The sequence below is a fragment of the Muscardinus avellanarius genome (genome assembly GCF_963383645.1).
Source record: "Muscardinus avellanarius genome assembly, chromosome: 15".
Lineage (NCBI taxonomy): Eukaryota > Metazoa > Chordata > Mammalia > Rodentia > Gliridae > Muscardinus > Muscardinus avellanarius.
Genome location: NC_137801.1, coordinates 21,311,924 through 21,335,037, shown reverse-complemented (window position 1 = coordinate 21,335,037; position 23,114 = coordinate 21,311,924). Strand labels below are relative to the sequence as shown.

Genomic DNA, 23,114 nt, shown 5'->3' with positions numbered 1-23,114 from the left:
TTATGGTTGTCACATGGAATTAGCAGCTGAGGGAGGGGAGTAGCATATTTCTCACTGTGTTTACCCCCCTTGGGGTATGTCCTGGGTATGGAGGTAAAGGCATTATCAGACCCTGGGGGAAATAGTGAGTGGGGGGGACAATGGGGCGAAACAAACCTCAGGCTGGCCCAAGGGCCCCCTGCTGTAACAAATCCGGGATGGGGAGTCAGATAGAGTACAGGAAATAGGAGAAAAGGCAGGAGCAGAGCGGGGCCTCGGGGGGCCAGCCTGAGGCAGCCTGCAACAAAGAGGAGAAAGGAATCAGGGCTGTGGAAACCTCCCCTCTTCTGGTCTGTTAGCCAGGGGCTGGGAGGTGAAGCAGGGGAGGTGAAGACGGTTAGCAATAGGCAGGTTGATGGCTGCAGTGAGATCTGATGCTGGAACCAGCTAGTTAGCTTCAAGGTATTAGGTCCTAACTAGAAGTTGTTTCTTGTCCTTTGAAGGAAAAACTGAGGCCATGGTGGAATAAAAATCAAGGACTAGATTCTTAAGGTACATTTAGTCTTTGGGATCAAAGGGAGTAGGAAAAGTACCTTGAATGACAACTGGAGATGAGGGGAATAGAAGGAGTGGGGGTGGGGTGAGGGACTGGAGCTGTGTGCTCACCCTGGTGTAGCAGAACGGGGTCCCGGCTCTGGCTCACTGCTCTCTCTGGTCCGAGGGATAGGGGATGTGGGGCCAGAAGAGCCTCTCATCCCTCTGCAAGTCGGCGGTGAGCCCCGGCCCAACCTGGGCCTAGCCTGTGTAGACAGGGGTGGGCTAAGAGGCTGGGTTTTCTTTATCTACATTTGCTTCTAGAGCATCACTGTGCTGAGTCTAGTAAAAGAGCAACAGAGGTACTAGGACCTTGAATTCCTGAGCACTGTTTCTAGCTGAGAGGATGAGGCAGGATGTCAGCCAGAGAACTGGATTCAATCAATGACTATGCATTCCAAATGTTATGTAGCTAGGGGTAGTAACAGGATCCAGCATTTAGCCCTGGCCAAGGTCTGGCTCAGTAGAGAAGCACTGTGGAGAACTGTGTATCAAGATGGGAGAGGACTGTAGGCCTCCCTCTAGGCCTCAGTCCCTGCCAGAGCAGCTTAAGCTTCACCCATCCAGTCAGCTTCTGTCTATGCTCCATGTTAGCTAAGTAGTATGGAGATCTGGACTGAACTGGAGGTGGTGGCAAGGCCGTTCCTAGGAGCAGCAACCAGATGTGTTACCTGGGGAATCCGGGACCCCTCCTGGCGGAAACTCTCCTCGGACAAGTCTGGGCAGAAAGAGAGGAGAAGCTAAGGGCGGGGGCAGGGAAAGCCAAAGCTAGCAGGCTGAGGTTGGGGTGCGTCTGGCAGGGACAGTGGGATTGGAAGCAAGCAAGACACCTGGCTGATGAGGACCGGGTTGGGGCAGGACAGAGAAGCACTTGAGTACCAGAGCAGCTCTTGGTGGGACTGGAGGTAGAGGCTGGAAAGCAGGGCTGAGCATTTCCCTCCCACTGCCCAGATGGACAGTGCCTTGCTGGGTTCTGCCAGTTATTATGCTGGGGACTGGGGAAGACCCAAGAAATGTTACCTGCAATCGAGTCCTGATGCAGGGGATCCGAGCGCCAGCCCCTAGCAGACCTTTCCCAATCACCATGACAGTCTCTGGCTTGTCCCCTGAAGACAAGAGTGAGCAGCTCCCTAGAGAACAGAGGAAACTGATCATCAAGGTAGGGGCCATGAAGAAGAGGAGGTAACTTCCTTTAGATCAAAGTTTCTCAGCTTTGGCACTTTTGTTTTCTGTAGTGCTGGGAACTGAACCCAAAGGGCTTTGTGCATGCTACTTTGTGCACTCTACCACTGAGCTATACTCGCGGCCCCCAACCTCGGTGTTATGGATATTTTGGGTTGGATAATCCTTTGTCACAGGAGCTGTATCGTATATGCAGTTTAGCATATCGCCTCTAGTATATGCAGTTTACTTGCCAGGCCCCTCCCCATTGTAAGGACCAAAAATGTCTCCAGATATTGTCAGATGTTCTTTGGGGGACTCCACTGTAGTCCAAGAGGTGGAGCAGCAACTTTTGGAGAGAATCAGAACCTACCCAGTCTTAAGTACTGTGGAAATTTATATACCCTAGGGCGTACTCTAATCCTATATTCAGGCACTTAAGGATCAATCCACTCTGTCCAAGAGTGGATTGGAGGTTACCCACTGAGAGTTGACAGGCTGGGAATAGTGGGCTTTGGGTAAGGTAGAAATAAACCAGTCCTCATCACAGCTGTCTATAACTTACGAAAAGAGTAGGGAGCTTAAGTTTTGTGTGAAGGATAGAAATATGCAATGACAGGTGAAAGGCCTGTGCTTTTTTTCATTTCTCTAGTTCTGTCTAATGTTGCCCAGCTCTGGGAACCTTAAGCTCCTGGGTAAGTAGCATTTTGCAGGAAGAAAACATCCTCAGGTTCCTCTATTGTAAAACTGGGATTAAATTAGCTAGGTGTGTAGAGCAGTGCATGGCACATAGTACACGCTCAGTAAATGTTAACTGTTATTTTATTTTACAAAGACAATAAGATCCAGCCTCCTATACAAAGACACAGGTGTTAGGGGTTTAGGATACTAGGAGGATAACTGATGCCCCTGGTCTGGAGTGGCCTGCATTACATCAAGTCAAGGAAGTCCAGTTAGGTGGCAGCATGGCTGAAGGGTTTTCTTCAAGCCTCCTCGGGCACCTGGTCTAAGCCCTGGGTGGTAGGGAAGGGAGGAGGTTGGTCAACCCAGATTTCAGTGGCAGTGGGAACAGACCTGATATACTGAGTGAATTGGGCAGTAGGCAGGAGCCCAGGTTACGTGAGGAGGTTGGGCCAGAGCTAGCAGGAGTTGGGGATGGGGCCAGGCTGCTTGCAGGAGGGCGATGGCTCAGTGGCTGCTGCCGCCGTCTCCTATCCTGGCTTCTGGGCTCTGAGTGGAAGGGACACAAGCAGATAAAAGGTTAATCAGCTATTATGAAATAGCCTTCACCGACCTGCTGACTCCCTATAGTCAAAAGATGCCTGTTTTCAAGCTTGTGATCAGACTCACACCCCTCTTCTGAAGTAACTATAAGGTGGGGAGAAGACTTCTAATATTTATTCTCGTTATCCAGTTCTCAGACAGCCCTCATCTTACCAATTCATTCTTTCAGCAAGACATTATTAAACTTGGCTTCTAAAACACAGCTTCCCAAGCTGGGTGTGGTGGCACACGCTTGTAATCCCTGCGCTTGGGAGGCTGAGACAGGAGGATCACACAGGTTCGAAGCCAGCCTCAGCTACTTAGTGAGGCTCTCAGCAACTTAGTGAGACCCTGTTTCCAAATAAAATATAAAACAGGTCTGGGAGTATAGCCCGGAGGTACAAAGTCTCTGGGTTCCACCCCCAGTACCACCAAAACAACAACAAAAAAGCAACCCATCTTTAGGTGCTTCTCTTACCTCTCCTGTTCTTCCTGCCCCTTAAATGTTACCCCACAGTTCTGCCCTTGGTCCTCTCTCCCCACCCCAGTACTGGGCATGAACCCAGGGGTGTTTTACTACTGAGCTACATCCCCAGCCCTTTTTATTTTTTATTTTGAGAAGGATCTTGCTTAAGTTGCTGAGACTGGCCTATCTGCGAGCATGGTGCACATTTGTAATCCCAGTACTTGGGAGGGTGAGGCAGGAGAATCGCAGGTTTGCAGCCAGCCTTAGCTACTTAGTGAACCCTCTGCAACTTAGTGAGACCTTGTTTCAAAATAAAAGAATTAAAAAACAGGTCTGGAGGTGTATCTTGGAGGTAGAATACCCCTGGGTTTAATCCCCAGTACTGGAGAAAAAAAAAAAAAAAAAAAAACCCTATCAGAAACCTGTTTTGTCTTTCTACTCCTTTCTTAGATGGAAGTTTGTGTTTAATCAAATTCTTTTTTTTTTTCTTTTCCTTTTTCTTTTTTGCAGTACTGGAGATGGAACCCAGAGGCAGTCTACCTCTGAGCTATACCCCACCCTTATTTTTTATTCTTTATTTTGAAACAGGGTCTGAGTTGCAAAATGCCTTACTAAGTAGTAGCTGAGGCTGTCCATGAACCGTGATCCTCCTATTTCAGCCTCCCAAATGCTGGGATTACAAGCGTGCGCCGCCATGCTCAGCTCTGTTTAATCAACTGTGGTAGCTCTACCTCTGCATTCACTGGAGTCGCTCCTTTCCTCTACCTTGCATGGCCAGCATCCAGATACGTTGAGACTGTGGAAACATTTCCCTACTCGTCTCCCTAGCTTGAGTCTTCCCTTTTTACCATCCATCCTTCATATAGGTATCATAAACTTTTCCTCTAAAATGGGGACCTAATAAAAAAAATCAGGCAAAGGGAAATACTGAAGGGCTTTTAGAGAATAAAGTCTAAACTGGGCATAGTGGTACATGCTTGTAATCCTCGTACTTGGGAGGCTGAGACAGGAGGATTGTAGGTTTAAAGCCAGCCTTGGCAACTCAGCAAGGCCCTCTGCAACTTAGATTATCCTGTTTTCAAATAAAGTCAGGTTTGGAGTATAACTTGGAGGTAGAATGCCTCTGAATAAAGTCTAAACCTTCTAACCCTGCCCAGAAGCTCTGGCAGTATGTTGACTGAAACCAGTGGTGCCAATTCACACATTCTTAGTAGGATGCTGACTGAATATCCTATGCTCTAGCCTCTGTTCCTACTAACTGTGTGGTTCCTCTGGAATTTGTTTCCCTTTCTAGTAAAACCTCAACCACTTTCCATGTTCCATCTCAAATTTCACCTCTGTGAGGCTCCTTGACAATTACAAGCAGAGTTAAATTGTTCTCATTACCTTGTCTTTTATTCATGTGGCTAGTAGTTTATGGTTCCATCATCTCTTGGAGTTTAAGGGTAGGCAGATTATATATATATATAATTTTTTTTTTTTTTTTGGTGGTACTGGGGTTCCTGGAAACCCTTCTACCTCCGGGCTATACTCCCAGACCCATTTTCATATTTTTATTTGGAAACAGAGTCTCTTAAGCCAGCAAGGCTGGCTTTGAACCTGCGCGATCCTCCTGTCTCTGCCTCCCAAGCATGGAGATTACAAGTGTGCGCCACCACGCCCAGCTGGTAGGCAGTTATGTTCTTTGGGGCAACTCTCTAGGTCTATCACTGTGGCTGGAGACTCACTACTGTAAGTTCTGAGGGGTGGGCTCCGGTGGGACAGAATGGATGGGATAGGGATGGGGAGGCTTGTAAGTTCAGCAGTTATGTCTTCATCCCAGAGGGAGAGCAGGTGCCACATGCTCTTGAACCCTCCTGGAACTGAGTTCAGTGGTGGTGCCAGCATCTCAGCTGATCCCTACTACAAAGCAACATGTGTTAGGTGCAAAAAAGCCTCTAACTTAAGCACATGTCAATAACTTGTCTAGCTACACTAGGCAGTAACAAGCAGTACCAACACTTCTAAAAAGATCTCCAAATTAAAATTAAATAAGAAAGATCTCAGGGTAGAAGTCATTTAGCTATATGGAGTTGTGCTAATGAGGAAATTCTAGGTCCATTAACAACCTGAAAAATATCTACACACAGGCATGTTGAAACCACGTTAAGGGATGAACCCTCATTCCATCCCAATAAAGAACAGAAGCAAGAAAGCGAGTGGAAGCCTTGGGGACACTGATGTTCTAGTAATAAACTGGCTGCTCCTCCAGAAGATTTGAAGCAAAGCAGGCAAATATAAAAAGTGTCAGTGTCAGCCAGGGGTGGTGGCGCACGCTTGTAATCCCAGCATCGGGGGGGCTGAGACCATAGATTGCGGTCTGCGGACACCCTCAGTCACTTAGGCTTTCCGCAACTTAGTGAGACCCTGTTTCAAAGTAAAGAATAAAAATAGGGCAGTGGGGTGTAGCTCAGAGGTAGAATGCCCCTGGGTTCCATCCCCAGACCTGCAAATAAAAATAAAGTGTCAGTGCCAAATGGAGAGGGAAGGGATCATGGAAAAGGCACCAAGGCCATACCTAGGCATCCTGCCCCTAGTCAAAGTTTGAGGCTAGGGGAGAAGATCTGATTGAGGAGAAAGGGTTGGTCTGGAAAGTATAAGGTGTTTAAAGACAGCACCTCAACCTATCATCACTTAGAAGACGGCCTTGAGACCTGGCTGTGAGAACGCACAGCCTAGTTTCTCATAGTTTGACTTTCAGCCCCTGGTGTAATCCAGGCTTATGCAGTCCCTGTTGAGGCAAGGGAAAGCAGCGACTCAATCCTAGATGTCTCATTTCTATAGGAATAGCAGCCTAAGGTTGAGCAAGTGATGTATGATCAACTCTGCTTCCAGAGGTTATGAGGTTGTGTGTGTGTGTGCGCGCGTGCGTGTTCATGTTTGTGTGTGGGGGTACTGGGATTGAACCCAGAGGCATTCTACCTCCAAACTACATCCCTGGTTCTGCTTTTTATTTTTGGTCCTGGGAATTGAACACCACAGCCCTATTTAAGTTTTATTTTGAAACTTAAACTTTCAGGGTCTTGCTAGGTTGAAGAGAGCCTCACTACTTGCTGAGGCTGTCCTCGAACCTGCCATCTGCCTGTCTCAGCTTCCCAAGTGCTAGGATTATAAGCATGTACCACCATGACTGGCTCCCCCAGCCCTATTTTATTTTGTTTAGAAACAGCATCTCACTAGGTTGCTAAGAGTCTCATTAAGTTGCTGAGGCTGGTCGTGAACCTACAATCCTGTCTCAGCCTCCCAAGGACTAGGATTACAGGCGTGTGCCACCATGCTTGACTTATGAGATAAATATTTCATGGTAATCAGCTATAGGTTCTATTTTGGAGGTGACAGGATAGTCCTGGGGCGACGGTTTGGAGTCGAGCCAGGCTGACCTCACCTTGTGTGAGTTAGAATGGCTGTTCTAAGGCCTTACAACTTAGAAGAGCAGTTATTTGATTTGTGCATACACATTTCATTCCCTACCATCTTTGGGTGCAAAGCTGGAGGGCACCTGCTCGATCCTGGGAGTGAGTACCTTCTCAAACTGTCCTGGGCACCTCCCCTTAGTCTTTGTCTTGCATTAATCCATATATAGCCATAGAAGGAGAAACTGCTTTACCTCCTCCCCCTAGTCCCAGCAGATCCTTCTTTAATTGTTTATATCTGCTTTTGCACAGTATCTCACAAGCTTTTAATTTTTTTCTCACTCTATACTGTATTAACCCTTTTCTGATAACCACTTCTTTCCTTATAGCAACATGTTTTGCACTGGGGAGAATTAGAGAACTGGAGGTGATTCTGTCTCAGGAACATTTTTTTTTTAATACTGGGGATTGAGCCCAAGGGCACTCTACTCAGCTGTACCCTAAGTCAGCCCTTTTTATTTCTGTTTTGAAACAAGGTCTTGCTAATTTGACTGGCCTTGAACCTGTGATCCTCCTGTCTCAGTCTCCCAAGTACTGGGATTGCAGATGTGTGGTACGCCCAGCTCTGCCACTTAAACCTAAGGTTACTAGAACTCTTTCCTAGTCTCTGCAACCAGATGGCCTTCTAAAACCATCTCCAAGCCTCTTGACAGAACCTATCACACCAGTTCCCTGAATTTCTGCCCAAGCTTATAGCTGGACTGCCTAGATCTTTTCTGAATTTTCCCGGACAGCCAAATCTCATGTTTGTTCTAGCCAATAAAGGATAGTCAACTAAATGTACAATTAAATGTGATATAAGTGTTATTTCATGGCACTGAGGACTGAACTTAGGACCCTGCACATACTCTGCCCTTAATTTAATTTAGTTTTTTTTCGGGTTTGGGGATGGAACCCAGGGGTATTCGACCTCTGAGCTACACCCCCTGCCCTATTTTTTATTCTTTATTTTGAAACAGGGTCTCACTAAGTTGCAGAGGGCCTAAGTAGCTGAGGCTGTCCACGAACCGCGATCCTCTGGTCTCAGCCTCCTGAATGCTGGGATGACAAGCGTGCTGCACCACGCCCAGCTCTCTGCCCTCAATTTTATCCCAGCCCTTATTTATTTTGACAGGATCTTGCTGATTGCCCAGGCTTGCCTGGGACTTGTGACCCTCCTGACCCAGCCTCTTGTGTAGTTGGGATTACAGGAATGTACCATCCAGTTAGCTCAAAGTAATATAATTTTTATACACTAGAAATTTTCTTATAAATTAACATATCAAAAAATCCCTTATCAAATCACAACCCCAACTTGGGGCTTAGAAAATACAGCTAGTTTGCAGTTAAAATTTCTAAGCCAGGTGTGGTAGCACACACCTATAATTCCAGTACATGGGAGGCTGAGACAGGAGGATTGCAGGTTGCAGGGTATATTTCTTTCTTTTGGTATGGGGAATTAACCCAGGGGCATTCTACCTCTAAGCTATGCCCCTACCCCTATTTTTTTAAATTTATTTTTAAATTTGAAACAAGGTCTCACTAAGTTGCAGAGGGCCTAAGTAGCTGAAGCTGGCTGTGAACCTGCAATCCTCCTGTCTCAGCTTCCCAAGTACTGGGAGTACAAGCATGCACCACCACTCCCAGGAGGATTGCAGTTTTGAAGACAGCCTTAGCAAGTAGTGAGACTCATCAACCTAATGTGACTATTTCAAAATAAAAATAAAAATAGAGCTGGGAGTATAGCTTGGGGGTAAAATTCCCCTGAGTTCAATCCCTAGTACAAAAATAAAAAATGCATAAAGTTTAAAACAATGAAGTACGCCGAGCATGGTGGTGCATGCTTGTACTCCCAGTACTTGGGAGGCTGAGACGGGAGGATCGCAGGTTCACAGCCAGGCTTAGCAACTTACTGAGGCCCTCCGCAACTTAGTGAGACCCTGTTTCAAAATAAAGACTAGCCGGGCGTGGTGGCGCACACTGATATAATCCCCGCCATTTGGGAGGCGGAGGGAGTGTAGCCCGGAGGTAGAAGAGTTTCCAGGAACCCCAGTACCACCCCCCCCCCAAAAAAAAAGAAGAATAAAAAAGAAATAGGGCTGGGGGTGTAGCTTGGAGGTAGAATGTCCCTGGGTTCCATTCCCAGTACAGCAAAAACAAAAACAATGAAGGCTCGGGGATATAGTGCAGAAAGAACACTCCTAGATTCAAACTGCAGTAACACATACTCTCTCTCTCTCTCTCTCTCTCTCTCTCTCTCTCTCTCTCTCACTCACTCACTCACTCCTGAGATATAGGGATCTTGGTCTTTCTAGCTTGGGAAAACAAAACATAGCTAGAATGTAGTGGTGGCCACAGAACCAGATGTGTGTCGCAGAGTGATAGGACAGGACAGTTGGCACCAGACCCTAAAGGTCTCCTGAGGGCTGGCTGGAGATGCCAAATTCAGATGCCACAGTCTTCTGTTGCAGGGCCACATCCTGGAAAAATAATGGTGCCAGCAAATGCCCAGGAAAACAACGGGAGTCAAGATGGTGGGATCTCTTCAACTCCTTACAACAGTATCCGTGTTTGCTATTAGTAACTCTCATCTTTGTGTGTGGTGCTGCGGATTGAACCCAGGGGCAGTCTACCTCTGAGCTATACCCCCAGCCCTATTTTAGTTTTATTTTGAAACAGGGTCTTGCTAGGTTGAGGAGAGTTGTTACTACTTGCAGAGGCTGTCCTCACACCTGCAGTCCTCTTGTCTCAGACTCCCAAGTGCTAGGATTACAAGTGTGTGCCACCACACCCAGTTTAGTAACTCTCATCTAGATTCTTTGATCCAGGCTGGGATGTAGCTCAGTGGCAAAGTGCCTGCATTGCAGATGTGGTGCTCTGGGTTCGATCCCTAGTTCCAAAAAGATAAAAAAAAGAACCCCTTTAAATTTAGCCGGGCGTGGTGGCGCACGCTTGTAATCCCAGCATTAGGGAGGCTGAGACCTGGAGGATCACGGTTCGAGGACAGCCTCAGCTACTTAGTGAGGCCCTCTGCAACTAAGTGAGACCCGGTTTCTAAATAAAGAATAAAAAATAGGGCAGGGGGTGTAGCTCGGAGGTCAAATGCCCTTGGGTTCCATCCCCAGACCCGCAAAAAAAAAAAAAAAAAAAAAAAAATAGATTCTTTGATCCAGAAACATAGTTTCCTAATTCTTACAAATATCTATGCAAGTTCCTGGGCCACTTGAGCCAGCTCTCTTTTCTGCACTTGAGCCAGCTCTGTTTTCTGCCAAGTTCATGTCTTCTCATGGTTTTTTTTACCTGCCAGCTGTGTACATATGACTCCTAGGCCTCCAACCCTGCTGCCTTACCTCCTTCTCTGCCTGCAGGGCATCTCCATAGAGATAGCGTAAGGTAGCCAAGCATTCTGAAGTAGATAACTTCTCTTCCTTCCAACAATGTCTTCACCTCAGTGACCGTATGTCTGTTAACTCAATCCTTGTTTTCAATTCATTTCAACTTCTAGCCACTCTGCACTCAGTTTCCTGAGTGGAGAGTGAGGCCCTCTGTACATGAGCGAGATGTCTGTGCTTCTGTCCTCTCCACCCAGGAGCTCCCTTCCTGATCCTATCATTTCTGGAATATTTTTAATCCATATACTGCCTGTTTTTCAAGATTGTTTCTCTACCAAACATTCTTTGGCTAATTACTCTGGTGTTTATCTACCACAGGAGCTCTCCAAATGCTCTGGATGTTTATAATGTGTGTGAGTTTATGTTCTGTTTATCGTCCTGTTTCCTCTATTAAGTTTCAAGTCAGTGAACCAGAAGTTACTTAGTACTGCTGCTGTAGCCTATTTTCCATTAGTTATCTGGTGAAGTAACAGAAGTAGAATACAATGTCCCTCACCTCAAGCTCAAAACACAATTCTGCATTGCAGGGGGACAGGAAGGATGCCAACAAAGTGCTAGAAACTGCCTAGGATCCTCCAGTGACAACCTAGAAAGGCCCTTTGCTTACCGTGTGTGTGTGTGTGTGTGTGTGTGTGTGTGTGGTGTTAGGGATTAAACCCAGTTGCATTCTACTTCCGAGCTACAACTACAGCCCTATTTTATTTTTTATTTGAAAACAAGGGTCTCACTAAGTTGCTGAGGCTGGCTTCAAACCTGCTATCCTTATGCCTGAGCCTCTCAAGTACTGGGGCAGGCATGAGTCACTATGCCTGACTTCTTTGCTAATTCCCATAGTGGTCAAGGAAGGAGAATTTATGATTTGATGAAGGGATTCCTAGGAACTACCAGTTATGAGCTAGGAGAAGCTAACCAAAAATGCCAGGAAAACCTCATTCAGATATAACATGCGAAACTAGATATACTAGAGCATAAAAAGTCCTAAGTTGGGATAAGTCTTCTACTTAATAGCTGTGAGATCTTGAACAAGCTACTTTTTCTTTTTCCTTTTCTTTCTTTTTTTCCTTTTTTTTTTTTTATGGCACTGGAGATTGAACCTAGAGTCATCCTACCTCCAAGCTACACCCCCAGTCTGATTTTATATCTTATTGGGAAACAGTCTCACTAGGTTGCTGAGAGCCTAAGTTGTCAAGGTTGGCTTTAAACTTGCGATCCCCCATTCTCAGCCTCCCAGGTACTGGGCTTACAAGTGTGTTCCATTACACCCGGCTGGCAAGTTATTCTTAAACAACACAAAGTTTCCTCATCAGAAAAATGGAAATGTCATCCATCCAATGGGTCCTCATGAGGATTAAGTGAAATTATACATGTTATACTGTCCTGTTCACTATTAAATGCTGTTTAAATATAAGGCATTATTACTAATTTAATGATATTTTTCAAACAGCATACAAAGTGCCCTTGCCCAACAAAGATAGACTCTCAAGAGGATAGGGTTTGGAATATAAATAGCATCAGGTTGATTATCAGGGATAGAGCATCATAACGGTTAAACTGTTAGGGACCACTGCTTTCTCTTCTGTGGCTTAACTAGTGCATCAGATTGATAGCCACCGCCCCAGTACACATCAAACCTCTCCAGAAGCCAGGATGCGACCTGAACAGCAGACACGCTAACGAGGAGGTTGCAGGGGAAATCAGCACTCAGCTCCGGCTTCTAGGCCTCCGAGTCTGCTAAGACTTCTACAGCCTAGAAGCATGCACAGTACTCCTCTCTGGTGTGGTATATTTCTGGAAGTGGCACTACAACAATCTCTCCCCTTCCACAGTCTAACTTACTTGTAGTTCATTTCTTTTCTCTAAAGGCCCATCTGTTTCTGGTATTTATTTCTGACCCAGAAAAAAATATATTTATCAAGCAAAACCTCGGGGAACTATAGTTGAACAATTATGCCCACTGCTGGAAAGAGTAAGACTCTTGATTTGATAGTCTATAACAGAAACTGCTGCAGTTTGATGTTTATTTGGAAGAGTTGAAGCCCTGATAGCACTTTCTGAATAAGCTCTGAAGCCAGGAACCATTTCAGCCCATAAAGACCGTGGATGGGATTCCTCATCATTCCCTAGTGCTACAATTTGGGTTCTAAGGGCATTTCTGTACACTGCCCCCGAGAAGACAAAATGCCATCATCCCCAATGTGGAGGGTCCATGTCTGCGTTTGGCGCTGTTCAACTAGTGTTTCTCCCTTGGATGCTTCTCCGGCTTCTCCGGCTCCTACCAGGTGCCCAAGCCCAGATCCCCAGGCCCCCACTCTGGTCATGCCGCAGGGAACACCAAGGTCGCAGGAAAGGCTGCAGATTCTGCTACACACTACTTTTATTGATCCACCCCTTGGTCCTGGGTCAAGTGAATGTCTTCAAGCTCTCACTTCCCCCAGCAATACCCCAAACAACTGAACACCTGCTGCAGGGGCTCCCAGACTGGCTTACCTCTGACGGGACCTAGCACCCGATGGTTGACCTTTTGGGTGCTAGAGCCTAGGCCTGGCAGCCCTGCAGGCCGACTGCCATGAAAAGAAAAGCTGGGGGAATTCTTCATCTGTGGAGAATTTTGTTGGCTGCTGCTGCTACCACCAGCACTTGTACCAGTGCTAAAACTTCGTGTCCGGTTCAAGGTGTTTTCAGAGCAGGAAACAGGCAATCCACTGCAAGGAAGCAGAAGCCATTAACCCTGGGCCACGAAGGCTGTGTCCCAAGGCTTTCCCCAGGGTCTGATGCTCAAGGAAGAAGGGAAGAATTTATGTCATGGATGAGGTATCTAACCTACGGCATACCCGCTGTCCCAGCAGCTTTCCCTCCCAATTCATTCCCCCATTACTGCCTTAGCGCTACCCCTTGCGTTCCCTTCAGTCTCACAGCCTCCGGGAGCTGAGACTTGCCCCACCCCCAACACAGTGCTACTTGATTTTTCTGAGGGCTGTGGAATAAGAAATCTAGCCAGATTTTCAGATCTCTTAGAAGGGAAGAAGATCCCATTCTCCCACATGAACCAATCTTACTAATTTGAATTTATCAGGAAAATATTCACCAAGTGGTACTTCTAGGAGTAGGGAAGGAATACAAACCCCTTGGGACCCCTGCCCACTCCTAGCCCTTCCCCCTTCCACGCTGCCGGTCTTACTTGTTACTTTTGGGTGGAGTTCGAGAGCCTCTCTTCTTGCTGATGCCCACGTTCACAGTGCTGCTCAGGCCGCGGCTGCTGCGCACGTGCTTTAGCATCCAGGCCCGCAGGTTACTGAGGCTGTTGTGCTCTGACAGCACAATTCTGGGCCACGGGTTACATTCTGCCATGTCCAGAGCGGCAATGGCCATAGCTCGTCCCACCTGTGGGAGACTGGCTTAGCATTTTGGTCCCCTAATCCAGCCGGCCATGTGGGGTGGGGTATATGACACAGTGGAAGAAAGAGGAGGCCAGGCCTAAAATCTGCTCACTGAGTACCCTAACTTTGTGCCCAGGCTGTTTAGCTGTTTTCAATTTGGAGCTGTTCTTTAATCTACTATCCATCAGGAACAGGGGCAGGAATGTGTTCTGGCTGGCTCCTTGAAGAAATTCTACCAAAAGAAGGGGTTTTTGACTTCTCTGACCTGAAGATCTTTCTCCTCTTTTGTGTCCTAGGGTAGCTAGCACCATCAACACCACAATAGTGGGGTGCTACTTTGAACCCAGGAGTGAATAAAACCCACAGAATGAGGAAGACCAGCTCAGAGGTAGAGAATCTGACTCAGATGTGCTCAGGATTCTCTGTGTGGGGTCAGAAATACTGCCTGTTCATCCCCTTGATACCATTACAGTCAGAGCCTCGTTCCTGTTAACTCAAAAAAACAACCAGTGGTGGATGGCCTGAGGCGAGTAACAGCCTGAAGGCCTTTCCGGCCTGAGATTTCCCCTTTCCCACTTATCCCACGGGTTCATACCTGCTCAAATAGTTCCACAGTGTATCTGGAGGGGAAGGCCGGCGGGGGAGGGGGGCTGGCGCGCCCATTGTCGTGGCAGGCAGCAGGGATGCTGTTTACTGAGCGCCCAGTGTTGTAGTTGCATTCAAGTGTGTAACTAAGACACAGAAACCTTTATCAGTGTCCTGCCTGAACAGATATGAGGACAATCCTGGGGGATAGCTTGGATAATCTAGGAAGGTAATTACTTGGAAAAAAAGAAACACAAATATAAAGTCCTAATAATCCTAGCAACTAACAACTGACCCTGGCACCACATTGTGTACCCAGGAAGGCCCAGACTAAAGATAATACTGTTACTTGTAAAACTTTCTTTTGAGAAGACCTGGGAAGTCCTGGCCCCACTGACACCCTTGACTAGGTAGTTTTCTTTCTTTTTTCTCTTTTTTTATGTGGTGCTGGGAATTGAACCCAAAACTCATGCATGGTTGGCAGGTGTTCTACTGTTAAGCTACAGCCCAAGCCAGGGGCTGTTTTCTTTAAGGAAGCTATTTCCTCAACTGTATCTCAGTTTCCACCCAACCTGTGTATTATCCCTGAGGCTTTGTAGATTGCAACACGGCCGCTTCCCTCTTTGGACTGGCCATCTCTACGGTCTCGGGCGTACATGTTCTTCTCTGAAAAATTGCAGCCCTGGAAGTCAAAGTGGGCTGAATTCAAGGAGATGAGCTTTGGATATAGCATGTTTTCCACCTGTTTAGGGAAAGAAAATGGCAACTCAGAAGAAGAGACAGAGAAGGGGAAAAAGGAAGAGGAAGCAAGCATGGGCCATATGACCTCTCACAGCAGATACCATCATAACCATCACTAGTAATAACACTTCTTTTTATTTTTTTTTGCAGTACTGGGGATAGAACCCAGTGCATTCTACTACTGAGTGACACCCCCAGCCCTATATTTTAAAGTCTTTATTTTTTGGGGTGGTACTGGGGTTCCTGGAAACCCTTCTACCTCCGGGCTCCACTCCCAGATCTATTTTTATACTTTTTTATTTGGAAACAGGGTCTCTTACGCCAGGGCTGCTGGCTTCGAACCTGCGTGATCCTCCTGTCTTCGCCTCCCAAGCAGAAGGATTACAAGCATGCGCCACCACGCCTGGCTTAAAGTCTTTATTTTAAACAGGGTCTCACTGAGTTGCAAAGGGCCTAAGTAGCTGAGGTTGTCTGCAAACCGTGATCCTCCTGTTTCAGCCTCCCAATGTTGGGATTACAAGCGTGTATTACTATGCCTGGCTTTTTTTTTTTTTCTCTCTCTCGGTACTGGGGATGGAGCCCAGGGGCATTCTACCTCTGAGCTACACTCCTCCCAGCCCTATTTTTTATTCTTTATTTTGAAACAGGGTCTCACTGAACTGCAAAGGGCTTCATTAAGTATCTGAGGCTGTCTGAAAACTGTGATCCTCTTGTCTCAGCCTTCCAAATGCTGGGATTACAAGTGTGCGCCACCATACCCGGCTTATTCTTTATTTTTATTTTATTTTGTGGCACTGGGGAATGAACCCAGAGGTATTCTACCTCTGGCCTAAACCCCTTGACCCGGTTTTATTTCTTATTTGGAAACAGGATCTCACTAGGTGTGGAGGGCCTTGCTAAATTGTCACGGTTGGCTTCTAACCTGCAATCCTGCCTCAGTCTCCCAAGTACTAGGATTAAAAGCATGTGCCACCACGCCGATCTCACTAAGTTGCTGAAAGCCTAAGTAGCTGAGGCTGTCTGTGAACCTGTGATCCTCCTGTCTCAGCCTCCCAAGTACTAGGATTACAAGCATGTACCCCCCACATCCAGCTAGTAATCAACAGTTCTTTAATTCTCATTGTTTGGCATTATTTCTAGGTTTGGAGAGGTAGAATTCTACTTCCTTTAAGGTTAGCTTCTTTCCTCCAGTGCAAAATTTTCTTTCTCTCCTGGGTTCCCAAACTCTAGGAAAGACTGCAATGCTGACAGCTTGACCCTTACACAAAGGCCATGCCTGATGTAAAGCTGACACACCAGGCTCCATGCCATCTCTTTTTGGCTCTTTGAAGCTCAGCAGACGTAGTCTGCACAGGCCTTCCAGCCAGAAGGCTAAGTTCCTGCTCTGTCCATGGCATAACCCTTATCTCCCAACTTGCAACACTTTTGGACTCCTACCTGGGTGCTCTCATCACTAAAGCTGTTTCCGTACATGAAGCAGCCCCTTTTGGAAGCATGTCCGTGCAGGTCCACATAGTAAGCAACACCACTCTCCTTTGGGGGGATGGCGTCAGGGGCTGGCTCTTCAAGCTCAGTGGACGGCTGTGGCATAATCCACACGCTGCTGGCCTTCTGTTCTGCTGACTCTGTCTGGGTCCAGGTCTCAGGATTATCCCCATCAGGTGACTGCCCCAGGTGACTTTCATTGTGGAGATTGTTGGCTTTCTCAAGGTCAGAAAGAGGAGCATCAGGAGGGAGCTGGGGACTGGGCTGGTGTTCAGAGGGACTCTGGGAGTTCAGACGAGAGTGCACATGGTGGTAGAGAAGCACAGCTTTAGCCCCAAAGATGGCCGGGTGCAGGATAGCATCAGGCTTCAGGTACTGGCGGTTCAGATTCACTCCACGTGAGTCAGTGCTGTGGGAAAACAAGAACTGAGGCTGGGTCTAGAGGTCGGGGCCAGTGAAGGAGACCAGAGTAGAGGACAAGGGGACTGGGCAACTGACTTGGTGGCTGAAACTGTTAAGAAAGAAATAATTGAGGACAGGACTCCCCAGCCTGCTGTTACCCCACTACAGAAACCTACAGGTAGCTCCCTCCACGCAGAGGGGCCTGTAACTCTCCTAGTTTTTCTCCTTCCCAGGAACGTCACTAGATGCAATTGCATCCCCTCTCAGTCACTGAAAGGTTAGACAGGCTTGCCCTTCTTAAGGTGTGAGAGGATTGGGGATACAGGAGAAGACAGAAGGCTGACAGTCTTCACTGAGAAAAGCATGAGGAGTTCTGGACACGATCCAAAAAGGCTGATGCGGCTACTTACCGGTAGTGGCCCCGGACCACACCATCTGGGTTCAACATGGGAATCAGCTTAAAGACAAAGAGGCGACGTAGGGTTTGAGCCCGGGGGTCATCAGGTCGAAGGATGAAGTCCAGAAAGCCATTGAAGACAAAGCTAGATGGAGTCTCCCCAGGGTGTACCCTACTGCTTAAGAAGAATATCTGAGATGGAGAGGAGAGCAGACAGTAGGTCAGTTACGCAATGGTTCTGATTGTGTAGGGACAGGGGTGGGTGAGGCAGAAAGAGCCAGTGGACTTCCAGCTGGCTGAGTCTGAAGGGGAAACAAAGTGCCAGGCGTGATGGCGCACACTTGTAATCCCAGTACTTGGAAGACTGAGACAGGAAGAACGGAGATTCAAAGCCAGCCTCAGGTACTTAGTGAGGCCCTCTGCAACCTAGTGAGATCCTGTTTCAAAATAAAGAATAACTGGGGGTATAACTCAGAGGTAGAATGTCCCTGGGTTCCATCCCCAGTACCATAAAAAAATATATAATTGGGCTGGGGATATTAACTTGGAGGTAGAAAGTCTCTGGGTTCAATCTTTAGAACCAAAAAAGAAAAGGAGAGAGAGCAGGAACTGTGACCCTTGCCTCAGGCTGCAGGCTGAGCTGGAACCTATATGCCTAGAGAGAATGGTCTTAGCTACCTGCAGTGCCTGGAGCTAGAGGAAGGGAGAGAAAGCTGCCTTCATGCTATCCCCACTCACCCTCTTGCCTGAGAAACGGAATGGTCGGGGGGTGCTGGTATCAGGAAATAGCTGCTCTAGACGGGGCTCTCGATCTTCTCGAAGCCCATGGCAGGAGCTGATTGTTAGCAGATCAACACGAAGTCCATCCAGAGAATAGCAAAGGAGCTCCCGGTGGTAATAGATGGTATCCAGTGGGCTACAAGAATAAAAATCATTACGCCAGGAAGAGTCCAAAAAGTCCTAGCAAAAGGTGGGCCTTGTTACCAGCCCAGGATTTGTAAATTCTGGTTGTTCACCCTAACTTCTGGGCCTCAAAGTCCTTCATGCTAAGGATTTGAATGGGCTTGCACTGCCAGAATGTGGAGTACAGGACAAAGTGGGCTTTGTGTAGATGGAGACATTTGCCCTCTGTGGGGACAGTGAGCAGTGGCGGTGCTGGTTACACTCTGGATAAAAGATGAGAGCTGGGACAGAAAGAAGCTTGGACTGGGCAGGGGGGAGTGGACCGTAGGTGGTGATACACTGGGATCAAGGTCACAAAGAGATACAGTTTTCAAAGGTATCCAAAGCCCCGTACTCTATACAGAGAAAAGGCTGATGAAGGTTTGGTTCAGAGCACTTAGGGCAAATTTCAAAGAGGCAGAGGTACTGTCTAATCCAGGATGGTGTGGCAGGAATAAGAATGAGGCTGGCACCTGCTACGGGCTGAGTGAATCTCCAGAAAGCGCTGGTCTAGCTGGCTTAGCAAATCCTGGCAGTCACTGTAGGAGAAGGGGTAGCAGAAGGCGAAGAAGGTGGTGGCCCCACGGCCCTCCACGAAACGGTGAACAAAGGATAACACAAACTGTGTCTCTGTCATCTGAGGAGCAGAGGAGGAAGAGGGAGGGGCAACATGCGGTCCTTATGAGAACGAGCTCCTGTGGGTTCCAGGAACCGACTCACACCCTTGTCTCCTTCACCAACTTCCCTCCCTCTGATGCTTTCTATAAGACAACCAGCTCCTTTGGGCTTCCCGAGGCAGGGGCTCATCTTGGACTCCAGCTAGCGCTGGAGGAAAGCTGAGACCAAAACCTGTGGTCCTGCTACCTGTCACTCTCTATCAAAGGAAAAATCAGCACCCACTTTTCTCTACCAGCACCCAGGTCTCTTTCCTCCTCATGGAGAACGTACCTCAAAGGTGGGCCGGTCTCGAATGCGCTCCCAACGTGGCCTGGAGGGCAGTGTGCGCACAAAGGGGGCCATACCCTGGGAATACAGTTTGCTTTGCTTGTTCATGTTCATAATGTTGATCTTGATGAGTTTCCCTGGAGTTCCTCCCCGGACGCTGAAGTAGAACCATGACCTGAGGACCAGAGAAGAAGCAGGTTTCTACACAGAGTAGGTCTGGATAAAGGAGATATAGGACTGCCGAAGCGAGCCAAAATGGGAAAGGGCTACTGAGCAGAGAGGAAAGGAGAGAGGAGGACTTGGAAGAAGAAGTGCTCGTGCTGGTAATGAGTGAGTCAAGAGCTAACTGAACCAGGAATTTGGGTACCTGGACACCTTTTCTCCTTCCACCCTCCATTTCTTTCCTCATACCTGTTCCCGTTCTCAAATTCCGTTTCAGCACAGTCTGGTCGGGTCCACACGTTGAACTCGTAGTCAGGGGAAGAAGTAATGCCACTAGTGGGGACTGACACCCCAATTCCAACTCCTTCCCCATCACTAGACACAGACTCCACCTTCTCCACATGGGCTAGGTTCCCTGAATCAAAGCGAGAACTGAACAGCAATCCCCCACAGCGCAGCTCCATGGTGGGGCTGGGAAAGCATCCTCTTGCCCCTCTCTGGCCCTGAGAGCTGGGGAAAAATGAGGGTTGGGGTAGGGCAGAAGGGGGAGAAAAATAAAACAAGACTTTTTGTTATCTCGGGATAAATGAGAGCCGTTTTTAAGGAGTGCCCTGTGAAACAAAAGGCTCTCCCCTTAGAAGATGTGGCAGTGACCTTCCAGCAAGGCTAAAGAAAGCAGCACTCTGTAACTCACAGTAAAGCTTATGACCCACCTAAACGAACCTCGGTGTACTACAGTGCAGCTTTTCCAAATAAAATATTCAGTGGCTTAACGATGTTCAGAAACACTAGACTCTAAAGCTAAGCTTCTTTGCAGCTCAAAGAGTAGATAATATAGAAACGTCGGAGTTCCCAAACCTAGCTGGTATACACCCCCCACAGCACATGGCCATCTTTAGAGGTGGCCATTCAGGAGCTGTTTTCTAAATCATCTCTGCAATCCGGCAGAGAGCAGAGAACCAGGTTTCTAAGTGTGAATGCCTAGCTTCCACTTTTCACCCGTGTCCTCACAAGTCCTGGACCAGAATTCTGCTGTAGCTTCCCTGATCCCTGAAGAGCTGATTCTTTCTTTTTCTGGCTCCTCCTTTATGCCTACTACCCACAAAAACTAGAAAAGCGTGGTCTGTGCCAAGCCAAAGGAGACTGGGCAGATGCCACCTGCTCACCTAGCGACCTCGGGTCAGTTCCAGACAGGGCACGGGTCTGTCTCCAGCCCCACCCTGTAGACACTGGAGCCCCTGCAAAGGCCACCCCGGTGGTTGTGGGTGGGCAAATGGGTGTCCTAAGCCCCCTAGCGAAGCCGGGCTGGTAGAGCTCCACGTGGGGGCGGGGAGCTTCGGAGAGCCCTCGCTCGGGGCTCGCTCGGGGCAGGCGGGTCTGAGGCCGGGAGGGCGGGACGCACACTGGAGGGCGGCCGGGCGGGCGGGCCGGGGGTCGGGGTCTGGTCCCGGGTGAGGCGGGGTGGGGCCGGGCGGGGGCCGGGTCGGGCAGGGGCGGGGTCGGCCGGGCAGCGGCTCGGCGGGGGCTTGGGCGGCAGGGGCTGCGGAAGGGGCGGGGCCGCGGTCCCCGCGGAGCCCCTCACCTCTCTCCGGGCCGGCGCTCCCGCTCCCTCTCCCGCTAGCGAGGCGACACCCCGGGCCCCGGCACCTGGGCCCTCCACCCAGGACCCAAACAAAACCCGAGCGCCGCGGTGCCGGGACCCCGCTCTGCCAGGAAACAAGAAGTCTCTCGCCGATTGGCCGCGGCCGCAGCTGGCTACCCGCCCAGTAAGGCGCGCTGCCATTGGTCAGCGCGCGGGGTTCCGCGCACGTTGGTGGGTACCTGCGGCCCGGCGGTTTGGGCCCCGGCGGCGGGCGCGGGCGGCTCAGCCCGCCTTCTCCGGGCAGTTAACCGCCTGCCTCTGGGAGACGGGAAGGGCCGGGGCGAGCGGCAAGCGCGAAGACTCACCTAAGTCCTACGAGTAAAAAGGAGCCGTGTGAAGCCAAGTGCCGCTTAACGTGCCCCTCACTGTGCAGTGCCATAAAACACACGCTCAGGTGAACCTCTGCCCGCGCTTGGGGCTCCCGAGTGTGGGGTGCAAAAGCTGAGTGGAGGATGCGGGCATCGATCCCGCTACCTCTCGCATGCTAAGCGAGCGCTCTACCATTTGAGCTAATCCCCCAGCTGCTCCTGCTTCTCCTCCGTTTGCCTTACAGGCTTTTCAGAGCTGCCCGCTGACCGATGGAACAACTACAAGACATTTATCTAATTGTACAATGGAAGCACGGGCAAGATGCTTTCAAATAAAGCATGTAATCATTAGGAATAAACAATAAAGGTTTGTCCCTTCGTACCTTATGTGCGGAGAGGCATTATCGTTCGCGGCCCTTGAACGTGCCCCTCCGAGTCTCGGCAGCACCCACGCGAAGTCACTGCGGACCAGGAAACTCCCTCGGGAGGACAACTCAGCTCAGACTAAAAAGATTACACGAAGTCCTTCGAGCCGGAATCGAACCAGCGACCTAAGGATTACTACAGCGCATCCACTACAGTCCTCCGCTCTACCAACTGAGCTATCGAAGGCCTCGCTGCTTCCGCCCGCTGCCGATTGCCCTCTAATGCTTACGGCCGCACCCTTCGCTGCCCGGGAACCGGCGAGACTGTTCTCCAGCCGGTTTTCTAGCGAAAGGAGTCCGCGGACGCCGAGTCTGTGGGCTGTTGATAGCCGAGGAAGCCGGAGCCCTAAAGACAAGGAAAGAACAACAACCCACGCCGCGGTTGCCAGCCCAGGGCCGAGAGCCGGGGCAAGGCGCCTCCCTGGCGCGCCCCGGCTTTTTACAAACGCTGGTGGCTTCCCAAGGACCGCGAACGCGCAGCCAGAGCCGCACGCCCGAGCACGGGGCAGCGCTCCTCCCGCGGCGCTTTTGATCTCCCAGCGCCATTCTCGGCGTGCCAGCAAAATGCACGCTCTTCTGATGCCAAGACTAACGTTTTATTACGATCGATTCTTCCTGAATAGAGCAAGAGAGACGCACGGAGCTGCTGGAGGCGAGCCGGGCGGTGCAGCTCCCCGGGATGCCCCTGGAGTCCCGCCCTAGCCCCGCGCCAGGCCGCGGCCGAGAGCTGGGGTTCGGTGTTCCGCCCTTACGAGTGCCCACAAAACAGGGTTTCTTCGCAGCAGCCCCAGAGCCCGCGCAGGGTTTCCCGCCCCTCCCCCAGGTCCTGGGAAGGGTCTTCTGCACTGTCTGGGACCCCTCCCCTGCCATTTGGGTGTCTAAGCGTTTACTGTAGGATCCTGGACTGACCCTGCGGCCTCCCCCAACCCCCACTGCCCCTTGAAGTTCACACCTTTGCTCAGGGATCTGCAAGGCCAGGCCACTGACCTTGGCTCACCGTGATATCAAATAAAGAAACTTAAGCCCCACGGAGGCCTCGCTCCGAGGATGGCGGGCAAGTTGCGGGAGGGGGCTCCCAGGCCCGCTGTGCAGTTGATGGGCTCTTGAGTCATCACCGCCCCCCCGCCCCCCCCCCCGCAAATTCGTGTCCAAGGTCCGGTTCAAGTTCTGGGTTAGTTTCAGTCTGCTGTTGCAAACAAACGGTATCATCCAGGCAGAGCTTTAGCCTGGGGTGGTTTTCATGGCACGATGTTTAGCTCTGTGATATTTCTTCTCTAATTTAATTATGGCCTCTTTTTAATAAAAATAAAAAGGACCTGGAATTCACATAACACACAATTAACCAAAAGTGAGCAGTCCAGTGACACTGAGTGTAACCACAACGCCGTGCAAATGGCACTTCTCTCTAGTAGCAAAA

The 23,114-nt window shown here is 49.3% G+C and overlaps 1 protein-coding gene across 6 annotated transcripts; it reads right to left on the bottom strand.

The window, feature by feature from the left end:
• Positions 1–105: 105 nt before the first annotated feature.
• On the bottom strand, positions 106–19,852 carry AGBL5 (AGBL carboxypeptidase 5; the record flags this gene model as incomplete). 6 transcript variants are annotated; one of them, XM_080711703.1, is made up of 15 exons in its annotated part: positions 731–779; positions 1,245–1,291; positions 1,594–1,720; positions 2,805–2,964; positions 12,774–12,988; positions 13,465–13,667; positions 14,259–14,394; positions 14,821–14,990; positions 16,427–16,883; positions 17,287–17,465; positions 18,012–18,189; positions 18,689–18,852; positions 18,948–19,034; positions 19,164–19,335; positions 19,572–19,786. In XM_080711703.1, 15 exons carry the CDS (start codon positions 19,784–19,786, stop codon positions 731–733), a joined length of 2,559 nt encoding a protein of 852 aa, XP_080567829.1. The 6 variants fall into 6 exon arrangements, with proteins under 6 accessions (XP_080567832.1, XP_080567831.1, XP_080567827.1 ...); XM_080711706.1 differs by lacking the exons at positions 1,245–1,291; positions 18,948–19,034 and adding an exon at positions 106–277 and having other exon boundaries at positions 646–779; positions 1,594–1,703; positions 2,818–2,964; positions 19,572–19,852; XM_080711705.1 differs by lacking the exons at positions 1,245–1,291; positions 18,948–19,034 and adding an exon at positions 106–277 and having other exon boundaries at positions 646–779; positions 19,572–19,829.
• Positions 19,853–23,114: the final 3,262 nt, after the last annotated feature.